At 41.6% G+C, this 22,714-nt stretch overlaps 1 protein-coding gene across 1 annotated transcript; it reads left to right on the top strand.

The window, feature by feature from the left end:
• Positions 1–288: 288 nt before the first annotated feature.
• ube2h (ubiquitin-conjugating enzyme E2H (UBC8 homolog, yeast)) lies at positions 289–21,655 on the top strand. Its single transcript, XM_071501928.1, has 7 exons — positions 289–550; positions 15,223–15,299; positions 16,291–16,365; positions 16,499–16,538; positions 17,631–17,683; positions 18,991–19,119; positions 19,328–21,655. Exons 1-7 carry the CDS (start codon positions 498–500, stop codon positions 19,450–19,452), a joined length of 552 nt encoding a protein of 183 aa, XP_071358029.1. The 5' UTR covers positions 289–497; the 3' UTR covers positions 19,453–21,655.
• Positions 21,656–22,714: the final 1,059 nt, after the last annotated feature.

Genomic DNA, 22,714 nt, shown 5'->3' with positions numbered 1-22,714 from the left:
ACAAAACCAAGACAGAGCCATTGCCACAGCAATGAGAGAGGCCTGAATTACAAAGACTGGCTTAATGTCAATGTCTCTTCTATGTTTTGATAATTCTTTATCATCTTAAAAAGCCTAAATGGAAAGCAACAACGTAAATGGTGTCACTGCACTTCAATGTGAAATCTAAGCTGGAAAGCCAAAGGTGTTCTGAACAAAACTACAAAGTTGACAGTTTGTGATGACGTGTCGTCGCACATGTATGCCGTTGTCCGCGGAGGGATCCCAGCTTGTCAGAACCATGGTCAGAACGCTGAGAGGCAGTGAACAGCAGAGGTCTAACGTTAGCTCAGCTACTCATTAGGACAGGGAGACATTGAACCGTGAAGACGTTTTGCTGTGAACATTTCTGAAAGCAAATGTTAACTTTCGGATAGTACCGTTTGCTAGGCTGTCTAGCGTTTCGGGGGGCTAGCGTTCAGTTTTCTCACTGGTGTTCTGCGGTGGAAATAGCAAAAATGTCGTCTCCAAGTCCGGGTAAAAGGCGAATGGATACCGATGTGGTGAAACTGTATCCTTTTCTGAACATAAACAACAGTCTCTCAGTCGCTGTCTATGTTCTGATGTATGCGGAAATATGATAGGAGCAAACCCTATTTATCGACGCTGCTTGTTTGTCTTGCTAACCCAAAGAAGATGGAGCTTTCATTGTGAATGACTGGTGTTTTTGTGTAAACAACATTTTGCTAGCAAAGCCAAGTGTTAGCTATTTCTGTCCTGCGAACCTCCAGTCGCTCATCGGGACAGCTGTATGAGCTAATCAGATCGGTCCAGTGTCCTTTCAGCATTTTTCCAGCGCAGTATTTCTGTAACATTAACGTTAGCTGTCTCTACTTGTTGTCTAAATTTGAAAACGACTGCAACAGCCGAACAGACGCTAACGTTGCTCTCCCTTTACAGGAATGTCTTTCATCTTGTTGCACCACCAGTAGATCTGGCAGCGGTAGACTATATAAAACACCTTGTGGCGATCTGGTTTCTTTGTCCAGCCTGTTGTTTGTCAGGGGGGAGAAGTAAAACTGCCCCCTTTACACGTTGACACAGGAGCTTGTTTACATAACGTAAGGCTACCGTCAAATGTAAATGCTGTTGTCTTTTGTTCTGCTCTCGTAAAAAAAAAAAAAAACAAACAAAACAAAAAACGTTGGCGTTATTTCTGCACGAATCGTTGTGGGTCTGATTGGCTTTGCTTTGTGAACCTAGCAAGGGTTTTGAAATTGTGTTGTTGCATCTGCCACTTGGAAATGTTACCTTGTAACGCTGCTGAGCTGCCTTGCTAGCCTGCTGGTTAATTTCAACATCAAAATGGCCACCTGATCTGTGCGTCTCACTGTACTTCAGTGTCTGCAGGCAAACATGTGGAAGGCTAACTTGTATGATTTTTTTTTTTTTTTTTTTTTTACAGTGGTTATAACTTGTTATTTTACAAACAGTGGAGTTGGAAGTGAGTGTGGCAGCTGTTTGTTAAGTGCTACAGCAGGTGTCAGGAGCCTGTGGTCGTTTTCACTGTGGAATGTTTGAACTTTTAGGCAAAATCCTGTGTGCTCTGATTTCCATTCGTTGTCAACATGTTTACTTTTATTCTGCTAATTTATATGTTCCGCCGACACGTTGGCTCTAAAAAATAAATCATAACAACACAGTCCTCGGGTCAAACGGTGTTCTAGAAAGAACAGTGTGAACAAGTAGTTTTGTTTTTGTCCCAGCACTGTGGAAACCAGCTTAATGATTGGGTAGGCTGTTACTAGCCGGAAACCACAAGAGGGAGGGACTTAGAACAGCTGATGGGATGGCAGTAAAGCTTAGTCAAATATGGGGCTAGAACTGGGCTGGTCAAAACAAACCAAATACAAGGGGAAGATGTCCCAGCAGTTTCAACATGATGGTTAAAAAGGGGAAAGTTTGAAAGTCTAGGTGGTTTGGTCTTTTTAAGTTTTTAATGAAATTGAAGAATTACTGTATTCAGGGTTATTTTTACTTATATAGACCTATCATATCTGGCTTATGCAATACTGATTCTGCATTTCATAATACATCCTGCCTCATACCACCTAATTAGAGTAAGAATGTCACTAGTCCATACATTTGAAACTGCATGTGGCCGCAATATGTGAATACACATCAACAAGGAGGCTTCAGCTCATTCTTTTCAAGCTACATTTGCCTTGTTATTTTGGCCCGTTGCCTAAGGCATTTTGTTACGTCTGCTAGCTAGCAACAGTGCTTGTTTGAGCAAGTTTCTGCCCCCCCCCGACTCGACTCCACTTATGTGTAGGCTATGAGGCATGAGTGTTGAGGCAGACAGAGCAAGAGTTTTTAAGCATTGCAGCACACACACACACCCAGCCTTGCAGTTGTAATACACCCCCCCTCCTCCTTCTCGAGCTACTTGACTGACAGGCAAGAGCAGGTTTGCTGTATGCCACCTGCTCAATTCCATACAATGACCTGTGTGTTTTAGGATAGCATGGGTGAGCAGTGGTCAGCAAGTGTTGAGGAGAACAGCCACGTGCGTTTAAAAGTAGGTCTACAGAACTGAGATTTACAGGGCTTACGTAGCACATAGGTTCACTGCTGACTAGGCCGTCTTGTTGAGCTGAAGCAGTGGAGGGCCCAGGTTACTGGTATGGGCGATATTTCCTTCCTTCTGTTTGTGTCCCCTGAGCAAAAACTACCAGCAACAACCTCCTCTCTGTGCTCCTTATCCCTGCGTCTCCCTCTGGTGTAACCAAAACCTGAAACTCACACTGCCTTTTAGACAGGAGCAACTTCTTTTTTATGCGCCGACACCGAGAGCCCTCACGCACTAATTTGCTGCGGCCACCGGAGAGCTGAGAATCTAGAGCGGAGGCCATTAGGGAATTCAGGAAAATGAATGTCAGAATGACCTCAGCATGTAGTATCACTGGGTTTAAGCTTTGTCCTAAGCCAGGCCGATGGATGGCAGCTTGCTTTTAGCGCCAAATGTACAGTCTTTGTGTTTGCGTGCCAGTGGCCTGAACTCTTTGTACTATTTAATGCAACTGTCATGGTGAAGGTACTAAGTGTTGGTTTACACTGACTTTGCACAGTATTTTTCTGTATTTCCTCTACTCCTCCACCCCCCCCACCCCCTACCCCCCTCTTTTGCAAACTTAATGCCTTAAGTGTGAACAGACAACTTGTTTATTGTCCAGTATTTGCCAGACTGTGTTCCTGAAACTTAAATTAGGGTTATTTTTTAATGACTTGCATAACTTCTGGCCACTGGCTATTCACTCTCCCTCCTGGACATGTTTTAGAACATGGTGCTCTTGAACAGGAGTCTTAGTAGAGTGTGTCATTTCAAAGAGCTTTACATTCAGCTTATTGTGTGGGGTTGACTGCACATACTGTGTAGGTAGATGTGCTGTTATTTGCATGTATTCATCATTGGTCTACTCGCTTTACAAATGCTTTCAAGCAGTAAGCTGCTGGAATTTGAGCACAGGTAGATTACAAAGGACTAAGCCTATTGTGAATGCCAACACAGGCTCTTGTGGTGTCTGGCCTATGGATTTTAATGCAGTGAACGGGACAAAGGAGGAAATGTGTAGGATAATTTGTACAAGAGTTTATATAAATCAAGAAGAACATGAGATGTGTTTTTACAGATGTGTATTTATATAATTTTTCCATATTCCATTGTGATCTTGAAATATTTGTCTTAACTGTGTTGTGTGCCTGAAGACTTGAGGTGTGTATTTATTCATAGGTGAAATCTTATTACGATAGACATTTTATGGAAACAAAAATGCATTTCAGCTGAACATGTCAACCTTTCAGTTGCTGCCGGAAGGTCTGAAAGTGATTGGATAGCAGTTCTGCGAAGCATGGCCACCAGTGAATTGTATTGGAGACTGGGGGGAGTTGTTGGGAGGGTCGCTGCATGCTTCATCGGCCCCAGTATCCATCATGATGCCTGGCGTTAATAGGACTGTGTATGGGTCTTTATCGTTTCTCCCAAAATCAGAGTTATCAAATGATGCGAGCATGTTACATGTCATGTTAGTGCTTCATCTTTCACCATTCAGAGTGAGCTTGCATTTTCTGTTTGTGTTTTTTTTTCCAGTGATCCCTTTTTACCTGAAGTGTCTGTTGAGGCAGTTGATTCATTTAGTTGTCCACAATCAGGATAGGCACGTAGGGGCAGTGTACACCTCTTCCCCCTTTTTATTTATTTATTTATTTAATGTCCTTCCCTGCCACATCCCTCCACCTTCCATGTGTGGAATACAAATCCTGAGCTTTTCCCCCCATTGTGCCCTTGTAACATGACATCCGGATGGCATCAGCAGCTGAGTCTTTTGTGTTTCCCGTTAACATGGAGCCCCTCTGACCTCCACCACCCGCTGCTGCTGTGTCAGACCATGTCACACAGTTACAGGCAGCTAATCTGTACCCAGCGCTATTATTGCGGGACTGAACCAACTAGGTGTGGTTTTCTGTGGGGAAGGAGCCAGCAGTTTTCTGCCTGTTCGTGACTGAGAGATTGATTGAATGAATAGGAGCATGATGAACCCATGACGAGAATGGGGAAAGCTCTGGTCGGGTGATGCAACTGCATAAACTAACAACATGCTTTGTTATAATTGTGTAATAGAGGTCACTATACAGCAGCACATAAAAAAAATCCAGAACAAGACATTAACAGAAAACTTGCAAGCCCCAGTGCCATTTTACGTCATACTGGCAGCAAACATATATTATAGGTTTAAATCCATATGGCCAACAAAAACACAAAACAGATGTTGTAATTTGAGTCAGTCAAATTATATGTTGTTTGGATGGGAGTCTACAGTATGTCTGGAAATGGGAGTTTACCTCTGCCATGTTCTCAAGTTTAATACTTAATCCATAGTAAGAAGCTCAAACACTGACTACGACAATGTAGGGAATGGCCCACCTACTATACTTACTAAACCACAGATGAAGCCTGAACTGAGATATGTGTGGTGTCTTTAGATCCTGGGAAAGCTGAACATACAATACCTAATTTTTGTTTTGTATTCAGTCGCATCCAGTGTATGTCTTAAGATTTACATGTTGTGGTTCTCGGGCTGTGCGCTTGTGGAAGGTATTCTTAGAAATGTGCTACATCATCCAGCCCCAAGGAACCCTTCTGCTCTTTTTCCTTTTTATTTCTTCATGATTGAACATGAGGTAACCTAGTAAATTGTGGATCATGCCCCTCCCAGTCGGGGGGGGAGGGCACCTTGATTGACAGTTGTGTTTTGGGGGTCCAGGAGCGAGGCATCTCTGACAGTAGGAGATTTTAGGGCCTCACTGTTAATCCCATAGTGCAAACAGTGAAGCTTCCTGCACGCATGGCTGGGTTCCCTTAGAAAAACAGATGGACTGAAGTTCCTCTCTTTGTTTCACATGATTTTTTTTTTTCTGGCAATGGGGAGCTCAGCCTGCTTCTGCCGCTCACGTCCACCACTGCTTTAATGTGGAAAATCAAAAGAGTGACGATAGCATGTTTGGTCAGATGAACCTTTGACACTGAATCCAGCTGCCTAAAGATATTTACTTTAAAATTGTATTATCCTTTTGTTTAGGTTGAAATAGCTTATTTATGAAGCAAATAAGCCTTATCAAAAAAGTGCAACCTACACTATCCACACCCTTTACTCGACTCTATCTGCCTCTGCGTGCCTCCCGTCTGTATCAAGTTGATAAAATTAGGTTTGTGTCTGCCCCTCACTGTGCTGAAATTCAGGTTTGTTAGCTGTTTCCTCAACATGTCACTGTTGAAATTCAGGTTTTTGGGTTTTTTTTTCTTCTTTACAACAGACAGCATATCTTGTCTGTTAGATTTGCTCATTAGACAGTTGCCTCAGATTCAGGTCATTGTCTCTCCTGCCCTGGCTCAGTTTTGCGATCATTAATGGCCATTTCGTTTGTGTGTATGTGCGCACAGCTCAGGCGCGTGCATACACACAGAGACTCGGTGCTCCTGCTGTAAATAGACTGTTGATTTAGTGAAGGGCTGAGAAGAGGAGCAGCTGAAGGATTCACATTTGATTGCAGTGGGTGGGCTCTCATCCCTCACCAGAGAAGACAAAGAACTTAGCCTGTGCAGTACAGTCCTGCCCCAGCTCTTGCACAGGGAGGTAGCCTTTAGCTAGCTTAGTGTACTGAGGCCTGTATATAATGGGAACCGAATCTGCATTGCACTGCATTGATTATGTTATTTTGAACTATTGGGCATTGAGATGGGTATTTTTTTCTCTTTTTTCAAGTAGGCCTTTATGTTGTTTTACTGCATATGCATTATGCAAAATGAAAATTGTGGTTTGGAAAGACAGCTTTTAGATTTATGCTAATTTTCAAAACTGCTGTTGTAATGCTGATTTAAAAGGTTCATCCGGTATGAGAGAAGAGGTAAAATCTACACAGGTTCAACATATTGGACTACCCCAAAAGTTTTACGCTGGCTTTTTTGTGTATTGTAAAAATAACTGTAGTAATTACAGTTGGAGATGTAATCCTTTGTCACAACATATATTAAATGTGTTAAAATTGCAGATGTCAACCTTTTAATTTTCACAGCAGAAATGAAACCAAGGTAGAAGTTCATTTACTTCCCATCCATCATCCTGTGAGTGTAACTCTTAACAGCTACCAGACATTTACATGTGGATTTCAGTGAGTCAGGCCTTTGGGGCCATATGTCCATTGATATGTAAAACCTGCTTGGAGTTTCTCTTTCGCACAGACCGCACACGCTGGCACCAAGTGCTCCATCAGTATTCAAACCCTTAACGTGTCAGAAGGAGCTGGATGCTTTCAGAACAGACAGTCTAAGCCCAGCTTGTGCGCGATAACGCCGCTCTTGAGATGTTGAAAGCATAGTTGGTTATTTAGATTCAACATTTTGGAGTAGATGTCAGCACAGTGAAGTATGCTGCTTTGTTTTTCTGAACCACAACCAAACCTGTGGCCTGTCCAAAGTACAGCCTGTTAACATTAAGCACACTGCATTCTTTTGCATGTTTTGGTCTTCGAACTTGAATGAATGTTTGGGAAAAACAGCAGATAAGCAGATGTGATAATAGCAGGAAACTAACCAGCTAGATTCCACAGTTGCTAGTAGTTACCTAAATGTAATCACAACCAAACAGACTGCAACCTGTCAAAGTGGCGAGTAGTGAGAAAAATGCATCATCACCAACCCAGTACCACAGCCTAAATATTTTTAAACTATAGCACAGGTTTCATTACGATTGTCCCTAACTGAGTCTTAGGTTTTATGACTGTGATCATAAGAATTTCTGACCCATCTGAGGATAATATGGGTTGTTTTTTTCAGGGGTAAAGTTTGTCAGACTTGTAAAGAATTTTCTGTCAGGGATCAGTAACGCTTATGTTGTGTTTTTAGTGATAAGCAGAGGTTAATGTAAGTTAATGTGTCCCATGTCATGTTTTTATCTTGACCTAAAGAGAGCTGCATATCCCAAAACCACCTGATCTCCTTATAAGCTTGCTTGTGGACAACTTTGTAGACATCAACAATGTAGTTTTATAATAATGTGTTCTATGTAGTTCTGCTTAAGTCTCAGTAAATGTGAGCTTTATCATGACTATTCTGTATTAGTCTTTTAAAAGTTAGATAATTGATTGTGGCTAATTTTTTTGTTTTTGTTCCAGCAATCACATTTGCTTAAGTATGTTGGAGTACAGGTTATTAGGACCCCCTGTCTTGTATCTCTTGTGAGATGTGGACAGGGAAAAAGGGGAAGTGAGAGCAGCCGGCATGACCGCAGGGCTGTTACTATCATGCTAGTACACCTCTTTTCACTTATCAGAGCCAGCCAGGACCCCATTGCCTCATAGGAGAGCTGAGAACAACCATACATTGACAGTCAGGGAACTGGGCTGAGGAGCGGTGGCTGTTACAGAGTGTGTCTAAATCAGATTTGGGACCATGAATAACTGGCAGTATGCATAGCATTAGCCTCCATGAGTGCAGTGCAGGGGACCGCGTCACCATCTCCAAATCAGTCAAGCAAACATACAGACACATTTAAACACCCTATTTGTGTTGTACTTCTGTTCCACCATTGACCAACACCTATATGTAAAGAACACTAAATACTGTTTGTGACATGTCTGATTGGTCACACTGGCCTGGTGATTAGCTACTCTGCAGCTGGAAATGTATCAAGACTTCCTCTTTATAAACTTTGGGAAAATGAGTAGCAAGGCTGCCATTGCTATAATTGCTATATTGCAGCTAAGTAAATCTAAAAGAAAATCTAAAAATCAGATTGGTAAAGGTACACACTGTACTTGCTGTCGTATTATCAATATTGTAAATGAAGAAAGCTGGATTGAGCCACATGTAGCCTGGATGAATGGGAGCTGTTGGCTTCTTGCCACTTCATTCTCATTTTCATCTCCCTTTAGCTCACCATGTAGTCACAGGATCCTCTGTGTGTGAGCTGGGGTTTTTAGGGGTTTTTTTTCTAAAGGTTGAAATGGTTCAGTCAGGCTCTAAATCTGCATTAAAATTATGTGGTGAGAGTCCGACTTAATGAGCAATAAAAGAAAGTAAACAGATGGGGGGAAAATGTTGGCCTCAGCAAGAGAGGGAGAGAGCCGAGGAGTGGGTCAGTGGGGTTGGCTGGTGACGGCTGCAGGGGAGAACGGTGTTTGTTTGGCGGTGAGCTGATTAAATCACACTCGCACAGCAACACCCTGCCTATCACTGGCTATGCCTGCTGTGGCAGGATGGTTGCTGTGCTACACTAGCTGCCTCTGTTTTCAGGCCGCAGAGAGTATTGGAGGTCACACAGTAATCCTGCTTGGCTCAGTGCAGTGCACTAATACATAGAGAGTTGAATACAAAAAACACAGGCACATTTACAAACGGGCAAGATAAAGGTGTGTTCTGGCAGAGACTGCAAATGAGCAAACCCTCTTACACCTGTGGTCACACACTTAAGCATGCAAAATTCATTTTGCTCTGGCTCTCTTTCTTAAGGCCCCATATTAGAAAGTGGGCACTGAGCCCATGTTGGGAAGAAGAAGGAGGAACAGCTTTGTTGTTGGTGTAATGTTGGTAGCGACGTTGTTGTTTGTTTTGTTACTGTTTTTCTGCTGTTCATGGCTCAATTCTTTGTACAAAATATAGCTTGCTGTCTAAGAAAATAATAAACATTCTTTCTCCATCTTTTGCGGGTCATGAATATTAGCCTGTGTGTTGCATTTGTTAGTCTATAGTTGGGTCTCTTTCGGTGGAGGAAGCCTACCCATTGCTTACACCCTGAGGACAGCTGCTATATTTCCTGCCTTTCATCTGCAAGGCCTTTGATTGTATATTGCCGTTACAATCTGTGTGTGAGGGCGAGAAAGCGAAAGAAAGGTTGCTGCTTCAGAGTTCCTCATCTTTGAACAAGGATGTGCTCTTAAACAAGTTACTCTGTGTGAAGAATATGGAGCTTATTCAGCCATTTAAAACAAATAAATGGACAAATTAACATAGTCAACTCTCTATGTACGTTATCTCTCAGCTGAAGCACTCATAACTTTCCCTGGGCAAATACAGAGTATTTGCTGTCAGTATGAAGTTCACCAAATGTGGGTATGCAGCAAGACGTATCACCTCCCTGAGACAGAGCTCAGAATGTGTTCACCAAAGGAAGGATATGACATAAGAATTTGGTTCATCTGTCTTTGTCACTTCAGTCCATTGACTATAATTAGTATATTTATAATGAGGGGGTTACTACATGTCAACATACACACCACACAGTCCAGCCTTTAGTAGGCTAAGCTATGTTGTCTTCTAGACTGCTTAACTGATGATATACCTTTTCTAGAAGAAACACCGTGATACAAACCTGTTTCCTTTCCTTGTCACAATCCCTTGTGCAGGTAACCTCATGTTGTTGGGTGCAGCCCAATATGTCAAAACCTCCATGAAAATTGTAAGTTGCAGTTTTGTAGCAAAGGTGTTCTCTGCTCTCTTCAGTAATATCCCTAGAGTATTTCTGTTGCATTGATGCATTTTTATACAGTTTTATGTTACTACTCTCAGTCTTATTTTATTACCATGTTCCAAACTAAATTGCAACATCAATCATCTGGATCGACTCTTAACTATTATCGTCGAATCCAGACATTGGTTTAGTCCGTTTATTTGTCTTTACTGTATACACCGGCAGTATCGTCATCATTTGCCTGCAGTCCACAGCAATGATGTCATCCACGTCCACAGATCTGCCCGCAAGGCTAGATCAGCAGTCACCCTTTCCTTTCATTATCTCTGCATCACTTTCTCTCTGCCCCTCCGGCATCACTCTGTCCATGTGTCTTTCACTTTATTCTTCACCAGCTCTCTCTGTCATCTTCTCATGCTCTTTCCTCCCCTGATGCAGCCCTGTGTTTGGTTGGCTGACCTTCTTCTGCCCTCTCGTTTCGTGTTCCTCTTCCCTGCTGTGTTTTGGGGGGATATGGACTATTAGCTTCTTTCAGGCAGACGTCTTAGTTTTGCTATCTCAGCCTGAAACACAAACACTGCTTCTTATGTCCAGTCAGAAGGAGTCTTCTTCACTGGTCGGTGCCATCAATGACTGGGAATTCTGCATTTTGTCCCTTCTGTTATTCAGAAACCGAGCTCTCTCCTCATGTCTGTGGGATTATTTGATTTGCTGCCTGTCTTGTTATTTCAGCCTAGTCTGTCCAGAAGATGTGTAACTTCCTTTTAAAAGGATTACTTGAATCTGGAGATGTCAGCAGATGGTCAGAGTATTGTATGCTAAGATGTAAATAGTCCAAACTGGCCTTCGGAGTCAGTTTTGGTCTTTCTAAATATGATTGTAAAAGCCAAAGACATTCAGGTGTACAATATTTGAAGATTTTTTGGTTCTGATATTCATATTGTTAAGCATGTTGGCTGTTCTTGATTTAAATTTTTTTTTATTTATTTATTACATCACCCTGTTGATGAAAAGATAATGTGGGCTTTTCTTTTCCCTTTTCCTCTCGACGGGGACGTGCTTACAAACTAGCCAGCGCTTCCTTTTTACCAAATCAACAGCTTCTGTCTCCAAAGAGAGAAATGTTCAAGCATAGTTGACACCACACTGTTTGACAGAGTGCTGTTTATCATTCTCCATCATGTTTGTTTTCCGTACTTAGAGAGCAGTTGGTCAGGATGGGATATTTTTGATCCTGGGTCAGGCAGGGATAGTGGCCTGAATGGACCAGAATGAAAACAAGACATGTCTAGACCTCAACCGTAAATGCTATTTACTGCATATTTTGCACTTTAAATGTGTTTTATAAAGTTCAAAATCAGGATAAGGTTGACTTTGGTCCTTGGATAAACTTTGGAGCATTTTCAAAGAGGCTAATTGGTAGGTCGGTAGGAACTTTTTTTTTCTCCTATACAGTGTTTTCAAGTGTGAGCGATTGTTTTCAAGCCAATATGTCAATGTATGAGGAAAGTCTGACAGTCAAACAATATTATCACAGGAGATTTTGTCGCTGTTCCAGTTCAGGGCTTTCAGGGTTGTCTGAGATGCCACGAAGAGAGGATGTGTGTGTATGTTCTGACCTGATTGGGCTTTGTGTATCAGATTATATATGTGTGTGAAAGGATATTGACCTGTCCACAGATTATGACGTATCTATACTAATCCAAGGTAGGGGGATGGACGGATAGTTGGCATCAGTAACTGTGTGGCAATGAGTGACTTAAAATTAGATATCCTATAGCGATATATGTGGATTCATCTGTAACAACTGATAGTTTGTGGCTTACAGAGACAGGAAATGTTGATGTGATTTTTCCACAAACTGTAACTAAGATGCAGTGTTTACATGCCATAACACCGCAATTACAGCAGATAATATCAGCTTTTCAGCTTACTATATTTATATTTTTCTCATTGATGAAATTAATTCAGGTCATTATTAAGTGGTTTGTTTACAATTTTTTTTTTGTATGTTACTGACTTCACTTCACTGGAATATACATGACGGCACATAAACACAACACCTCAAAGGTAAATGTAATATTATACCCAATTGTTGTCTTCCTTTCATGTCAGCTATGAAGCTGAAACCAATATACCTTCCCTTTCTCGAATGCAATGTGTCATCTCAATTTCATTCAAAAAGCCCCAAACTAAGAGGCAGTGCAACTCGCAGTATGTAGGCCCACTGTATGTCCTGCCAGTCCAGTGATTTTGACCATCCACGAACCTCCCTCTCCCTGTTTGACTGGCTGAGTGGCTGTTTGTAAAGTACACGCGCAGTCCATCTTCCACTCCATCAAACAACTGGGAATTTACAAGCTCTACCAGGAACTGTTTTAACAGACCTGCCAAACGCCTTGGTAGTAAAAGGGAACTGATGTTGACAGTGACTTGTAGATATTTACTGGGTGGAAGGAACGAGTGCTTGGGGCCTTGGGCCTCTCTGTATGTAAGAAAGGAGCAATGGGTTAGGCCACTGTGTCATGATTACATGGAAGATGGCCAGAAGCCCATCGAAGTCAATTCATATTTTTGGAGTTGACCTCACTAAAAACACAGAGGAGAGCATGAGGTGAGAGTATTGAAGGTGACGTCAAAGCCAGAGATTGTTCCTCAAGATTAACATTATGAGTAATGTGTGTGTTTGTTGCTGCCATGGTTTTAAACCAGACAAATCATCAGACAATCACACCCATATTAATGTGAATAATAATCTGCAGGTTTTGTAAGGGGGGTCAGCATCGTTGAGTGATTATATTTGTGATGGAAGGTGCTCAGTATAGCCACAGAAAATGGATGTGGTTATTTGTGAGTCTTGACTGCACTTGAATTTGCTTACAAGTGATTTTTTTTTTTGCATCTTTATGTGTGTGTGTCAGTGTGTGTGTAACTTGTGTTCTCATCATTATCATGTGTGTGTAACAGTATGTGAGAAGTCAGTTGGTGCAATACGAGCTACTCCCTTTCCCTACCCTCTCTGTCTCACACGTGATCTCTATGGTTACACGAATATTCATAGGTCACTACGACCCCGGCCTTTTCTGCTTGCTTGTTGTTTTGATGTCTTGTTAACTGTAAACTGACCTCCTTCTGCTATCACTGTATCCTGTAAACCTTTCCTCCTGAATATCAATTGAATGCATAAAAGGTAAATGTGAAAATCTCATTTTGCACAGCCAGATCGGTCCTTCTCTGGCTTCTCAGTCAGTATGGCCAATGTCAATTAGCCCGCAGCATAATCAGTGTTGATTCAACCCCATTAATAGCTTATACTCTCTCTGCCACACTACTGTCCTCCATAACATAACACACTCAGTCCACACCATCCCCCTCCCTCACCCACACTGCCCCCACTCATGTGGTCATACACACATTAACCCACACACCAGTGGTTTCACCACTGGTCAGGTGCATTTATAGATGTCCTCGCACGAAGGGCAGAACTGGGTGAGCTGCAGAATGTAAACATAACGCGTGTAGTCTGACTTTAAGATCTGGCCTAGTTGTTGTTTTGCTAGCATGCTGTAGACAAGTGTTGCCTGGTGGTTGTTCATTCTGCCTTGGACTTTGTATCAAATGGCCTCAGAATGTCTCCTTGACTCCAGCACGAGTCAGAACACAGAGGTTCCTCTTCTGTCTGACAATGACACATTTCCTTGCTGAAGCCAGGGATTCAGTCCGTTCTTGTAGACTCAACCAGAGCTTAAAATAACCTCCAGTTTGAGTTAACCCTTTGGGGGTCAGTGCTACTGCTAATGGGATACACACTCAATCAGGATTGACAAGCCAGCTGCTACTGCGCGGCACGGAAAACTGATTTTTATCCCATCTCTTGTACCTTCTGTTTGTAATGTGGTCTGTCGGTCCCTCGCTCTCATTTTGACATAATTTTTCTCTTTCTTTTACACTTGTTCATTTTCTCCCCGAGTCTCTCTCTCTCTATCTCTCTGCTTCAATTTTTATTTCCTGTGTTTCTTCCCTCTGCTCACATGAAAGGGAAATCATTTTTCTGTGATCATTTTGTGTGAGAGAGTGGGGATCAAGAATGATCAGAGCGAGCGTACATCATATCCACATGACACTAAATAGAAATAAGCTAACATTCTGTGGGGTTTGTTATTATTGTAATTATGTCTGCAGAGGAAAACACTGGGTTATTATTTCCTCCGCTAACCGTAATAAACTTCTCCTGGGTAAATACAGGTTTTCTAAATCTCAGCCATTTAATATGTCTGGAGGTAAACCACACCGAGATAGATAAACAGCAAAGCAATCTGATGTTATAAACAGAGCCCTGAGATTATTACAAGCTATCTTCTGCAGCTTGTTGCATAGAGATGGTCGGATCCAACTAATTTTGGCATCGTATGCTGTTACCAATTATAGAGCGCAGGTACACATGTGTAGATTGATTTGGTGTTCAGGACATTGGGGAAATCTATGCACTTGCCCTTTAAGTTATTGGAAAAGAAGGTCTGTAGCACAGATTGGATCAGAAGCCAACTGGTTGAATCTCAGACCTTCCTTGTAAGGAGACGGCCCTCTTTGCTGCGTTTCTTGGAGGGGACTTGTGTTTTATGTCCATGGGGGCTTTTAGAGGCTGACAGGTGGAGGGAGGCCTGCGTGGTTCTGAAGGATGGCTGAATATGATCTACTGGTCTCTCTCTCTCTCTCTCTCTCTCTCTCTCTCTCTGTGTGTGTGTGTGTGTCTGTGATTTTTTTTTTTTTGTTTTGGAATTGCTGGCCCTCATACTTCACATTCAGTCTAGGGCATTAATTCAGCGTGCAGCATGACAAATTGGCACAAAGCTATCAATTGTCATTGACAGTGTGTCTCCAGGACTAGGGGTCAGAGCAGAATCTAAGTGTAATTTTCCTGCATTGATTTGTTTTCACTATCTGTCAAAAGCCATCATTTCTCTCTTTAGTCTTCATAACTCTGTGATATGAACAAATGATGTGTCGAAGAGAAGAAAAAGGTCAGACTCCGCTCATGTCTTTGCCTTTCTCGTAACAAAATATGTGATAACTGCAGCTGAATTACCATTCTAGCGGAGCCAAATTGGTAGTGACCCTGATTATTACTCAAGAACTGTTCATGGTTGAAGTCACTCAGGTTGTATTTGTTTATTTGCATGCAGTCAAATGAAGCTGTTGTCCTTAACAGCCTTTACAGCATCGAGAGCAAGCATGAAGTCACCATCCTCAGCGGACTCAATGAATTTGTAGTGAAGTTTTTCGGACCACAAGGAAGTAAGTGTTTCTCTACTTTAAGATTGAAAAAATTTCCCTGATTCACTGCTGAATCCCCCCTCGGGATAGTGATTGTGTCCCAGAAATCTATTGCCTTGAATATGTTTTCATCCACGTTCCAAGAAATGTCAAATGAATCGTGAAACATTTGTTTGTGTGTCCTCCACTTGGATTCTTGAATGTTCTTCAGTTACCCCTCCCATCTCTCTCTCTCTCTCTCTCGCCAAACATGTAACATGTTCAGTCATTTCTCTGCTTGGAACATAGCGAGAGGTTCGTCACAGGCCAGGACTGAAGCCAGGCCTGAGGCCACAGAGTGTAAAACTTAAAAAAAAAAAAAAAGAGGAGCCAGGCTTGAGAGGGAGAGAGTGGCCTCACCAGCAGGAAACGCGTCTTTCGTATGCTGTTCGCAACATCTGTCACACTAAAACCGCTGCCACTTGCACATCAATAAAGAAAGGAAGTGGGTGTTTGACCCTGTTTATCATTCCTCAGAACTGTGCCAAATAAGGATACTGGTGTGTGTATACATATGATCACTGCCATTCATCCCCAGCAAGTGTGTTTTCACTCATCTATGTGCTGTTGAGTTTCAGCAGGGCACATGAGGGTGCTGTTACACACAGCTTTTCAGGGAGAGCATCACACACTCACAGTCTCATTCTCTTCCTCTTTGATGTCAGTGTATTTTGTGAAGTGATTTGCGAGTGAAGAATTCTCCCGGGCCGAAATACATTACCGCATAAAATAAAATGAAGTGGCAGAGAGAGGCGGAACGCGCGCCTCATTTCTCAAGTGGTGCCCTCTCTGCTGTGTTTCTGGGCAGGGGAGGAAGGAGTGCAGAAAATTGATATAACCCTGCAGTGGCTAAGTCTGTTGGAGCGCATGAAGGATGGAATATGATGTTCAGTGGAGTGTGAGTCTCGCCTCCTTCCTCAACAGTGTTCTCTCTCTCTTTTTTTGTGTGTGTGTGTCCTCTCTTCATGTACAGCGCCGTACGAGGGAGGTGTGTGGAAGGTGCGAGTAGATCTTCCTGACAAATACCCTTTTAAATCGCCATCAATAGGTAGGAACTCTAGTGTCGTATAAAGTGTTGTAAGATCCCATTTTTTAGGTTCCACTTCACTTTTTCATACTGTTCTCATTTCTATTGTATTTTTGTTTTTTTTGTTTTGTTTTGTTTTTTTTTTTTTTTTCAGGATTCATGAACAAGATTTTTCATCCCAACATTGACGAAGCGTAAGTTGATTATTGTCATGTATCTGAAGTGTCAGTATTTTCATAGGTGTCTGTTACTTTGAGACTATTGGGTTGTGAATTCTTTGTGTATTAAACCACATCAAAATGACATGTGCTTGTTGTAAACAGCCGGCCTCTCATTGTAAACTAAAAACACTTGAATTTACTAATATTTAATATAATTAATGTTTTATATATTGTGTTTTCAAGTTTAAGGCTATGAAAATGTTAAAAAAGTTGAACTTATATTGTGAGCTATACTTTTAATTTCATGAGCCACTAATTGTGGCACAGCGAGCAGCAAAACACACAAATATTCAACACGCCTGAACTCTTTGTGTCTCTGGGCAAATTAATCCACTACCTAGTGCTCAGATCCTCTGAAGGACACAGTCCATGAAGGTGGGTCCCTGGGAGGACCTGACTGACAGGCTGAACCTGTGCCTCCTCCCCAGATGAGACAGCATAGCCTCACAAATGCTAAAAAGAAATTCTCATCTGAAAGTATTGTATTTATTACCAGGAACTGACTGACAAAATGTAAATACCTGTAGTAAAGTAGAGCAAGTTCTGTGATGCTCATGTTTACAGTTTAACATTTCAGTTCAAAACAGATAGGACGACTATCTATAGTGTAAAAAGAGCATAGTAAATTTATGAATAAAGCTTCTGTTTCTCTGTAAAGATGTGGTCAAGATGTCAAGTGTCAGGCTTCTATTATTGAAGCTATGTGGTGACTTTTTTCATTGGTCGACTTAAAGTTATGTAATTAAAAGTGACTAATAACCACTTGAACCTAAATACCTGGTCACATGATATTTCACAACTGTCTAAGTTGACAAGAATTGTACATTTGACTGCCACACACTTTATTGTGGGGTACTGAGAGCAGGAAGGACTGAACCGGTTTTGTCTTCTAATTTCAAACACGTTCGAAATGGGACCGGCCTTATTAGACAGTTTATATATTCAGTTCAGAAAAATGGATGTTAGCGGATCCAGCCTCTGAGCAGGGACACAGCAACACAGAGCTTCCCTCTCACCTCCCTCTGGCCTTGCCCCTCTAATCCTGTTTTCTTCTTGTTTTCCCAGGTCAGGGACGGTGTGCTTAGATGTCATCAACCAGACATGGACAGCCCTTTATGGTGAGTGGCCCTGCTGCTTATGTGTTCATATTAGGTTTCCTCACTGGGGTCTGTGTGATTATGCGCGGAGAACTTGACCCAGTGCCACCAGCACCAAAAAGGTGCCTGCCAACCCCCTTGCTAGCAAGTGGCCCTAGTCTACTCACTGAGAGGAGAAGTGAACGCTAATGAGGTAATACCCTCACCCAACAAGGTCATAAAACATTCACCTTTGACAGGAATGATTTACTGTGGTGTCAGCTGTGAGCGACATGCTCACATACTCTTGGTGGCAGTGATTGTTTACTGTTTCTCACCCAGTTGCTCTTCTCACTGTCACTGTGTCTCTCTGCTACTCTCCATGTCCCTGTGCCCTTCTCCCTATATATTTCCCCATTCATTTCTCATTACAGTCAGTCCACAGGGATTAGATAGCTGTTGAGCAATATCATTGACTTTATAGTAATATCCCTAACAGATGTTTGAGCATCCTTCCCTGTTTGTTCTGGATATAAACAGAAAGTCAAAGGTCAATATGTTATTTAAGTAACTTGATTTAAAATGAATTAAGGTTCAAGAGGTGAGATATGAAAGAGAATAGTTTTAATAAGTCTAGATTATTAATGTTGAAAGGTCAGGTACTGTGCTCTGTTCTCCTTTTCTTTAAATTAAGTCTTTTTAAAGAATCACAATTTGGGACACAGATATGTTTTCCTTCTTTGAACAGATTTTGTTGTGTGGAGTGTTTAAAAAATGAAATCAGATTAGACAAACATGGAAAGAATAGGCCAATCAACCGAAGCATTGTGTGGATTGAGTCTCTGCAAAAAGAGAGGGAACAAAAGCAACTGATTGAATTGTCTAAACGTGATAACACTGTACAATAGACTATGGGGAAGTATTTGTTTTCCCAGCTTGAATGGACCCATCAGTGACACCTAGCAGATGAGACAGGGATTGCAGGTTTTCTGCCAGGCCTGAGAGAAAATTGAGGCCTGTGTGGAGAGAGCTACTGAAAGGGATTAGTCTTGTTCTAGCCTCTGATGATTTTATATTTGTGGTCTGCTAGCTAGTATATACACCATACACCTATGATCCTTTATTGTACGATCATCATACCTTCCTGCTGTTAATAAAAGAGGCAACAGTGTTCTTTTTTTTTTTTGGACATATTAACGGCTCCATAATGTTCCTTCAGATTAACAGTTAGAGTTGGGAGAAGTCTGATGGTATCCACTGGTAAAAATTCACTAGATTATAGACTGTCACTGTATGATCACTTATTTCTGTCAGTGGGTTAAATGACACTCTGCTCTCTCCTTCCCCAGATCTGACCAACATCTTTGAGTCGTTCCTGCCCCAGCTGCTGGCTTACCCAAACCCCATCGACCCCCTGAATGGAGATGCAGCTGCCATGTACCTTCACCGGCCAGAGGAGTACAAGCAGAAAATCAAAGGTTCAGCCTAATAAAGATCCACAGATTGTAGATTTTAGATGCCTTTAGATTCTTAGATTATGGCACACTTGTAAAAAGTTATTTTTTTCAACTTTGATATCCAACAAAATATTATAATTTCCAATAACTGTTGCTCAACTAAGAGCTATGGCTCACAGTTTTTTCTGTCTGACCATGTTCTCTTTCTGTCTCTTCTTTCCCTCCATAGAGTACATCCAGAAATATGCAACAGAGGAGGCTCTGAAGGAGCAAGAAGAGGGGGCAGGCGACTCTTCATCTGAAAGCTCCATGTCCGATTTCTCAGAAGACGAGGCCCAGGACATGGAGTTGTAGTGATAGGAGGGCTCCCCCATCCCGCCCCCTCCTTTAACCCCCACAGAGACTATATTTGATTTCCTAACCATGAGAAAGCAGACTTATAATATTCATATTTAAACAAGTTGATTTTTTTATTATTATTACTACTAAACAAGGATTTTTATGGATATCTAGCCTTTGGTGTGTTTGACAGACACCCTCCCATTCTGTAGCTGTTTCTCCCTACGCAGATGTCGCAAATGCTTTCCACATTCTCCCCCTGTCATCTCCACATTTTTAAGGTGTGTTATGTAGTCGTAGGCAGGAAGTCCCCCCGTGAACATCTCATTTCTGTACTCAAATTTCACTTTTTTAAATAGAACTTTCCAGATTGACCTGAATCCTAATTTCCTCTCTTTTTTTCCCCACAATGCTAATTGATTCTGACCAACATTTCTTTAGTTGCTCCACTACAGAGCTATGTAGGTCTTGCCTGCCTGGGTGTGCAGCACAACAATATTAACCTGTAGTCAAGGCAGTATTTTTAAAGCGCACAATCACACACCAGGTGTCTTGGTACACCTTCCGTAAAAGATGTGTAGTGCCAATAGTATAGACACTCACAAGTCAACCCTAAAGGCTGCCTAAGCATATCTTTTTCAACATATTGTTTGAGACATGTCGGTAGAATAAGATGCCTTTCTTTATCGTTCAGTTGGGATGCTACCTTGGCTGTTACTTCATTTTTGTTACTCTTTGTTGATCTGCTGCAGCTGCCTGTCTACATGTGCCGCTGTGCAGTGCAAAATAAATGCTTAACAAGGTCAGGTCTTGGAAAGCAAATTAATTAAATACATGTCTCATCACATTGTGAGTGACGACGTGGTGACAAAGACATGTGGCAGGTGCTTTTAGCGTTGACTGATGGGACGCACACTAGCTGCATAAACTGTTTGGAAGATTGGTGCACAAAGGCAATAAATATAGAAGTGTCTCTTCTCTGGTCAGACTCACTTTGCATTATGGGAACTGAAAGAAGACCAGAGCTACCCTTTAACCATCTGACCATATGAATTTTATATTTCCTGCAGATCCTACTTGTTTTCTGTTAAGAGGCACCTCAAACACACAAGCACCAAACATTCTCTTTGTGAAGGATACATCTGTCTGACAGTCACTTGTACTCCTGCTTTTAAAACAAATTTCTATTAGCATTATCGGTCAAGAGCAACTTTTCAGACAGAGAAAGAATGTAATTAGCACCTTTTCTGGTGAATTTAGAAAACCAGCACCAAAGTCAGTTTTAATTTAAGCGAAAAGCAACAAAAGTGGTCACATGGTTACTGAGCGGATCTGAGCAAAAATGAAGAGTGATTTATTGAAGATTCAGGTTCGTGTAGTATCGGTCCTCCTCACATTCCACTGTTACCTGGAGCTTGCTTCCATGCATGCCCTTTACATTGGTCTGACCTGTGGTATGTACCCTGACTGCATCGAATGGACTCCCACATTTTACGTCAGCCTGCCAGGATCTCTGTTTGGATCTCTAGTTTGAAGAAGATTACAAGATAATGACATTTAGGCTTGTGGCAGTTTCTGTTTAGGGGAATTAATTTAAGGTTAATTTCATATGTACAGATTTGATTTCTTATTTGGAAAAAAAAAAAATGTCATGTCATACATTCATGGTTGATTCATTGTGGCGGGTCGAGATGTAATCCATGATGTGTGGAAAGATATTGCAATCGCAGCTCTGAGTTTTGACTGTTTTTCTCCTACTTTCTTCCTACATTTTTCACCCAATGAAGGGGGGGGTCAACACGTTTAGATTTGTTTTTGTTGTTTTTTTCTTTCTTTTTTTTTTTTTTTGTGTACAGCATCTACCTTGTACAGTGATAAGACACCTCTCTGTAGCCTCATGAAAACTCAATGTTGAGCCCGAAACACTGACTGAGTGTTGCTTGTCGCGGCTAACATGGCAGTCAAACTACCTAGAAAACCTTGAAATGTATTCACTTCATAACTTGCAGTAAGAATCACTGGCTGCTTGGTGGCAGATTGTGGATCCCGAGTGGGAGATTCAAGGCTGAGTCATACTCCGGAGGTCACCTTATTACCTCTGATCTCAACTCCCTCTTCTGTGCCTCTCCTGTAACCTTGTGAAGAAGTCCCCAAAACAATGTTTCCAAAAAGCCATGAAGGTTAAAAAAAAAAAAAAAAAGAAAAGAAAAAAACAAAACTAGAGAAGCACATTGTTTTTATTCATCCCACTTTTCTTCTCGTCCTCCTGCAATCTGTCCTCTGCAAATTGTGATTTGACATCAAAATTTTCACTTTTTTGCAGATTAGGGGAATTGCCCAGGGCTGAGCGGCATTGGGTGTATTTGAGCTAATGTAGGCTTGTTAGACTTTTATGGCTCAGGTTTGAAATACAGTTTGGTTGTATCTTGCATAGTGATTAACATTTTTCACCCATAAGGTATTGAAAGGATGGAAATCATGCTAATATTTGTTGAACTGTGTTTTTAACATGTCAGGATAGTTAGTTTTGCTGGGTGGTGACTTCAACTAAACAACATATGCTATATGGTTGTATTACAGATAGAGTTAGCTAGTTTGGTACGCTTACCTGATAAAGCATTCATTGCTCATCTGACCTTTAGTTAGTGTCTGTTGTGTGGTTATATGTAAGATACTCCATAGACGTGCCTGCTTGTCGTCTTCTTGCAGATTCAGAGTTGTACAGATGAGTGTGAGTGTGATTTCAAACTCGGGTGACATTGAACCTGTAGTGAGCCTGATAGATCTAACTGTACAGAAATCAAAAGCGTGGTTCAGCCCCTTTTCGAGATATTAGATTTTCTCCAAAAACACGATTTAAAAACACAGTTCTGTGCCCAAAGTGATCACCGCATTTGAATGCACGTCTAGAACAGACATGCTTCCTTAGTGTCTTTTTAATTTCCAATATTTATCAGAAGAGTTTGACTGGTTGAAGTTATAGGATAATCATTTCTCTCATCCATCCTTGGGAAGTTTTGGATGTTAGCTCCACGTTAGCTTCCAGGAGGATGCAGCCATTTTAACCTTTGCAGGGCTGACTTTTCTTTTTCTTTTTTTTTTCTTTCTTTCTTTTATTTTTGGTTACATTCAACATGTTTCAAGGCAGTATAAAGCTATGTGAATGTTTTACATGTGCTGAGAGTGTTTGTGGTGAGGTTTGGGATCCACATCCACTCACACAGAACAAACCTTCAAAGCAGATTCACAGTTGGACAATTGGCTCGGATTTCCTGTC

Source organism: Trachinotus anak, unplaced genomic scaffold (assembly GCF_046630095.1).
Source record: "Trachinotus anak isolate AG129_WGS33_773 ecotype Australia unplaced genomic scaffold, CSIRO_AGI_Tana_v1 ptg000018l, whole genome shotgun sequence".
NCBI lineage: Eukaryota > Metazoa > Chordata > Actinopteri > Carangiformes > Carangidae > Trachinotus > Trachinotus anak.
The sequence above is the reverse complement of the archived record's forward strand: the minus strand, read 5'-3'. Positions and strand labels throughout refer to the sequence as shown.

What these genes read in the sequence shown, in the direction of transcription:
- ube2h (XM_071501928.1), top strand. Translation starts at nt 498, where the DNA reads ATGTCGTCTCCAAGTCCGGGTAAAAGGCGAATGGATACCGATGTGGTG. An exon ending in CATCCCAACATTGACGAAGC is followed by an intron (nt 16,539 to 17,630) that starts GTAAGTTGATTA and finishes TTGTTTTCCCAG; the next exon opens with GTCAGGGACGGTGTGCTTAG. An exon ending in GTACAAGCAGAAAATCAAAG is followed by an intron (nt 19,120 to 19,327) that starts GTTCAGCCTAAT and finishes TTCCCTCCATAG; the next exon opens with AGTACATCCAGAAATATGCA.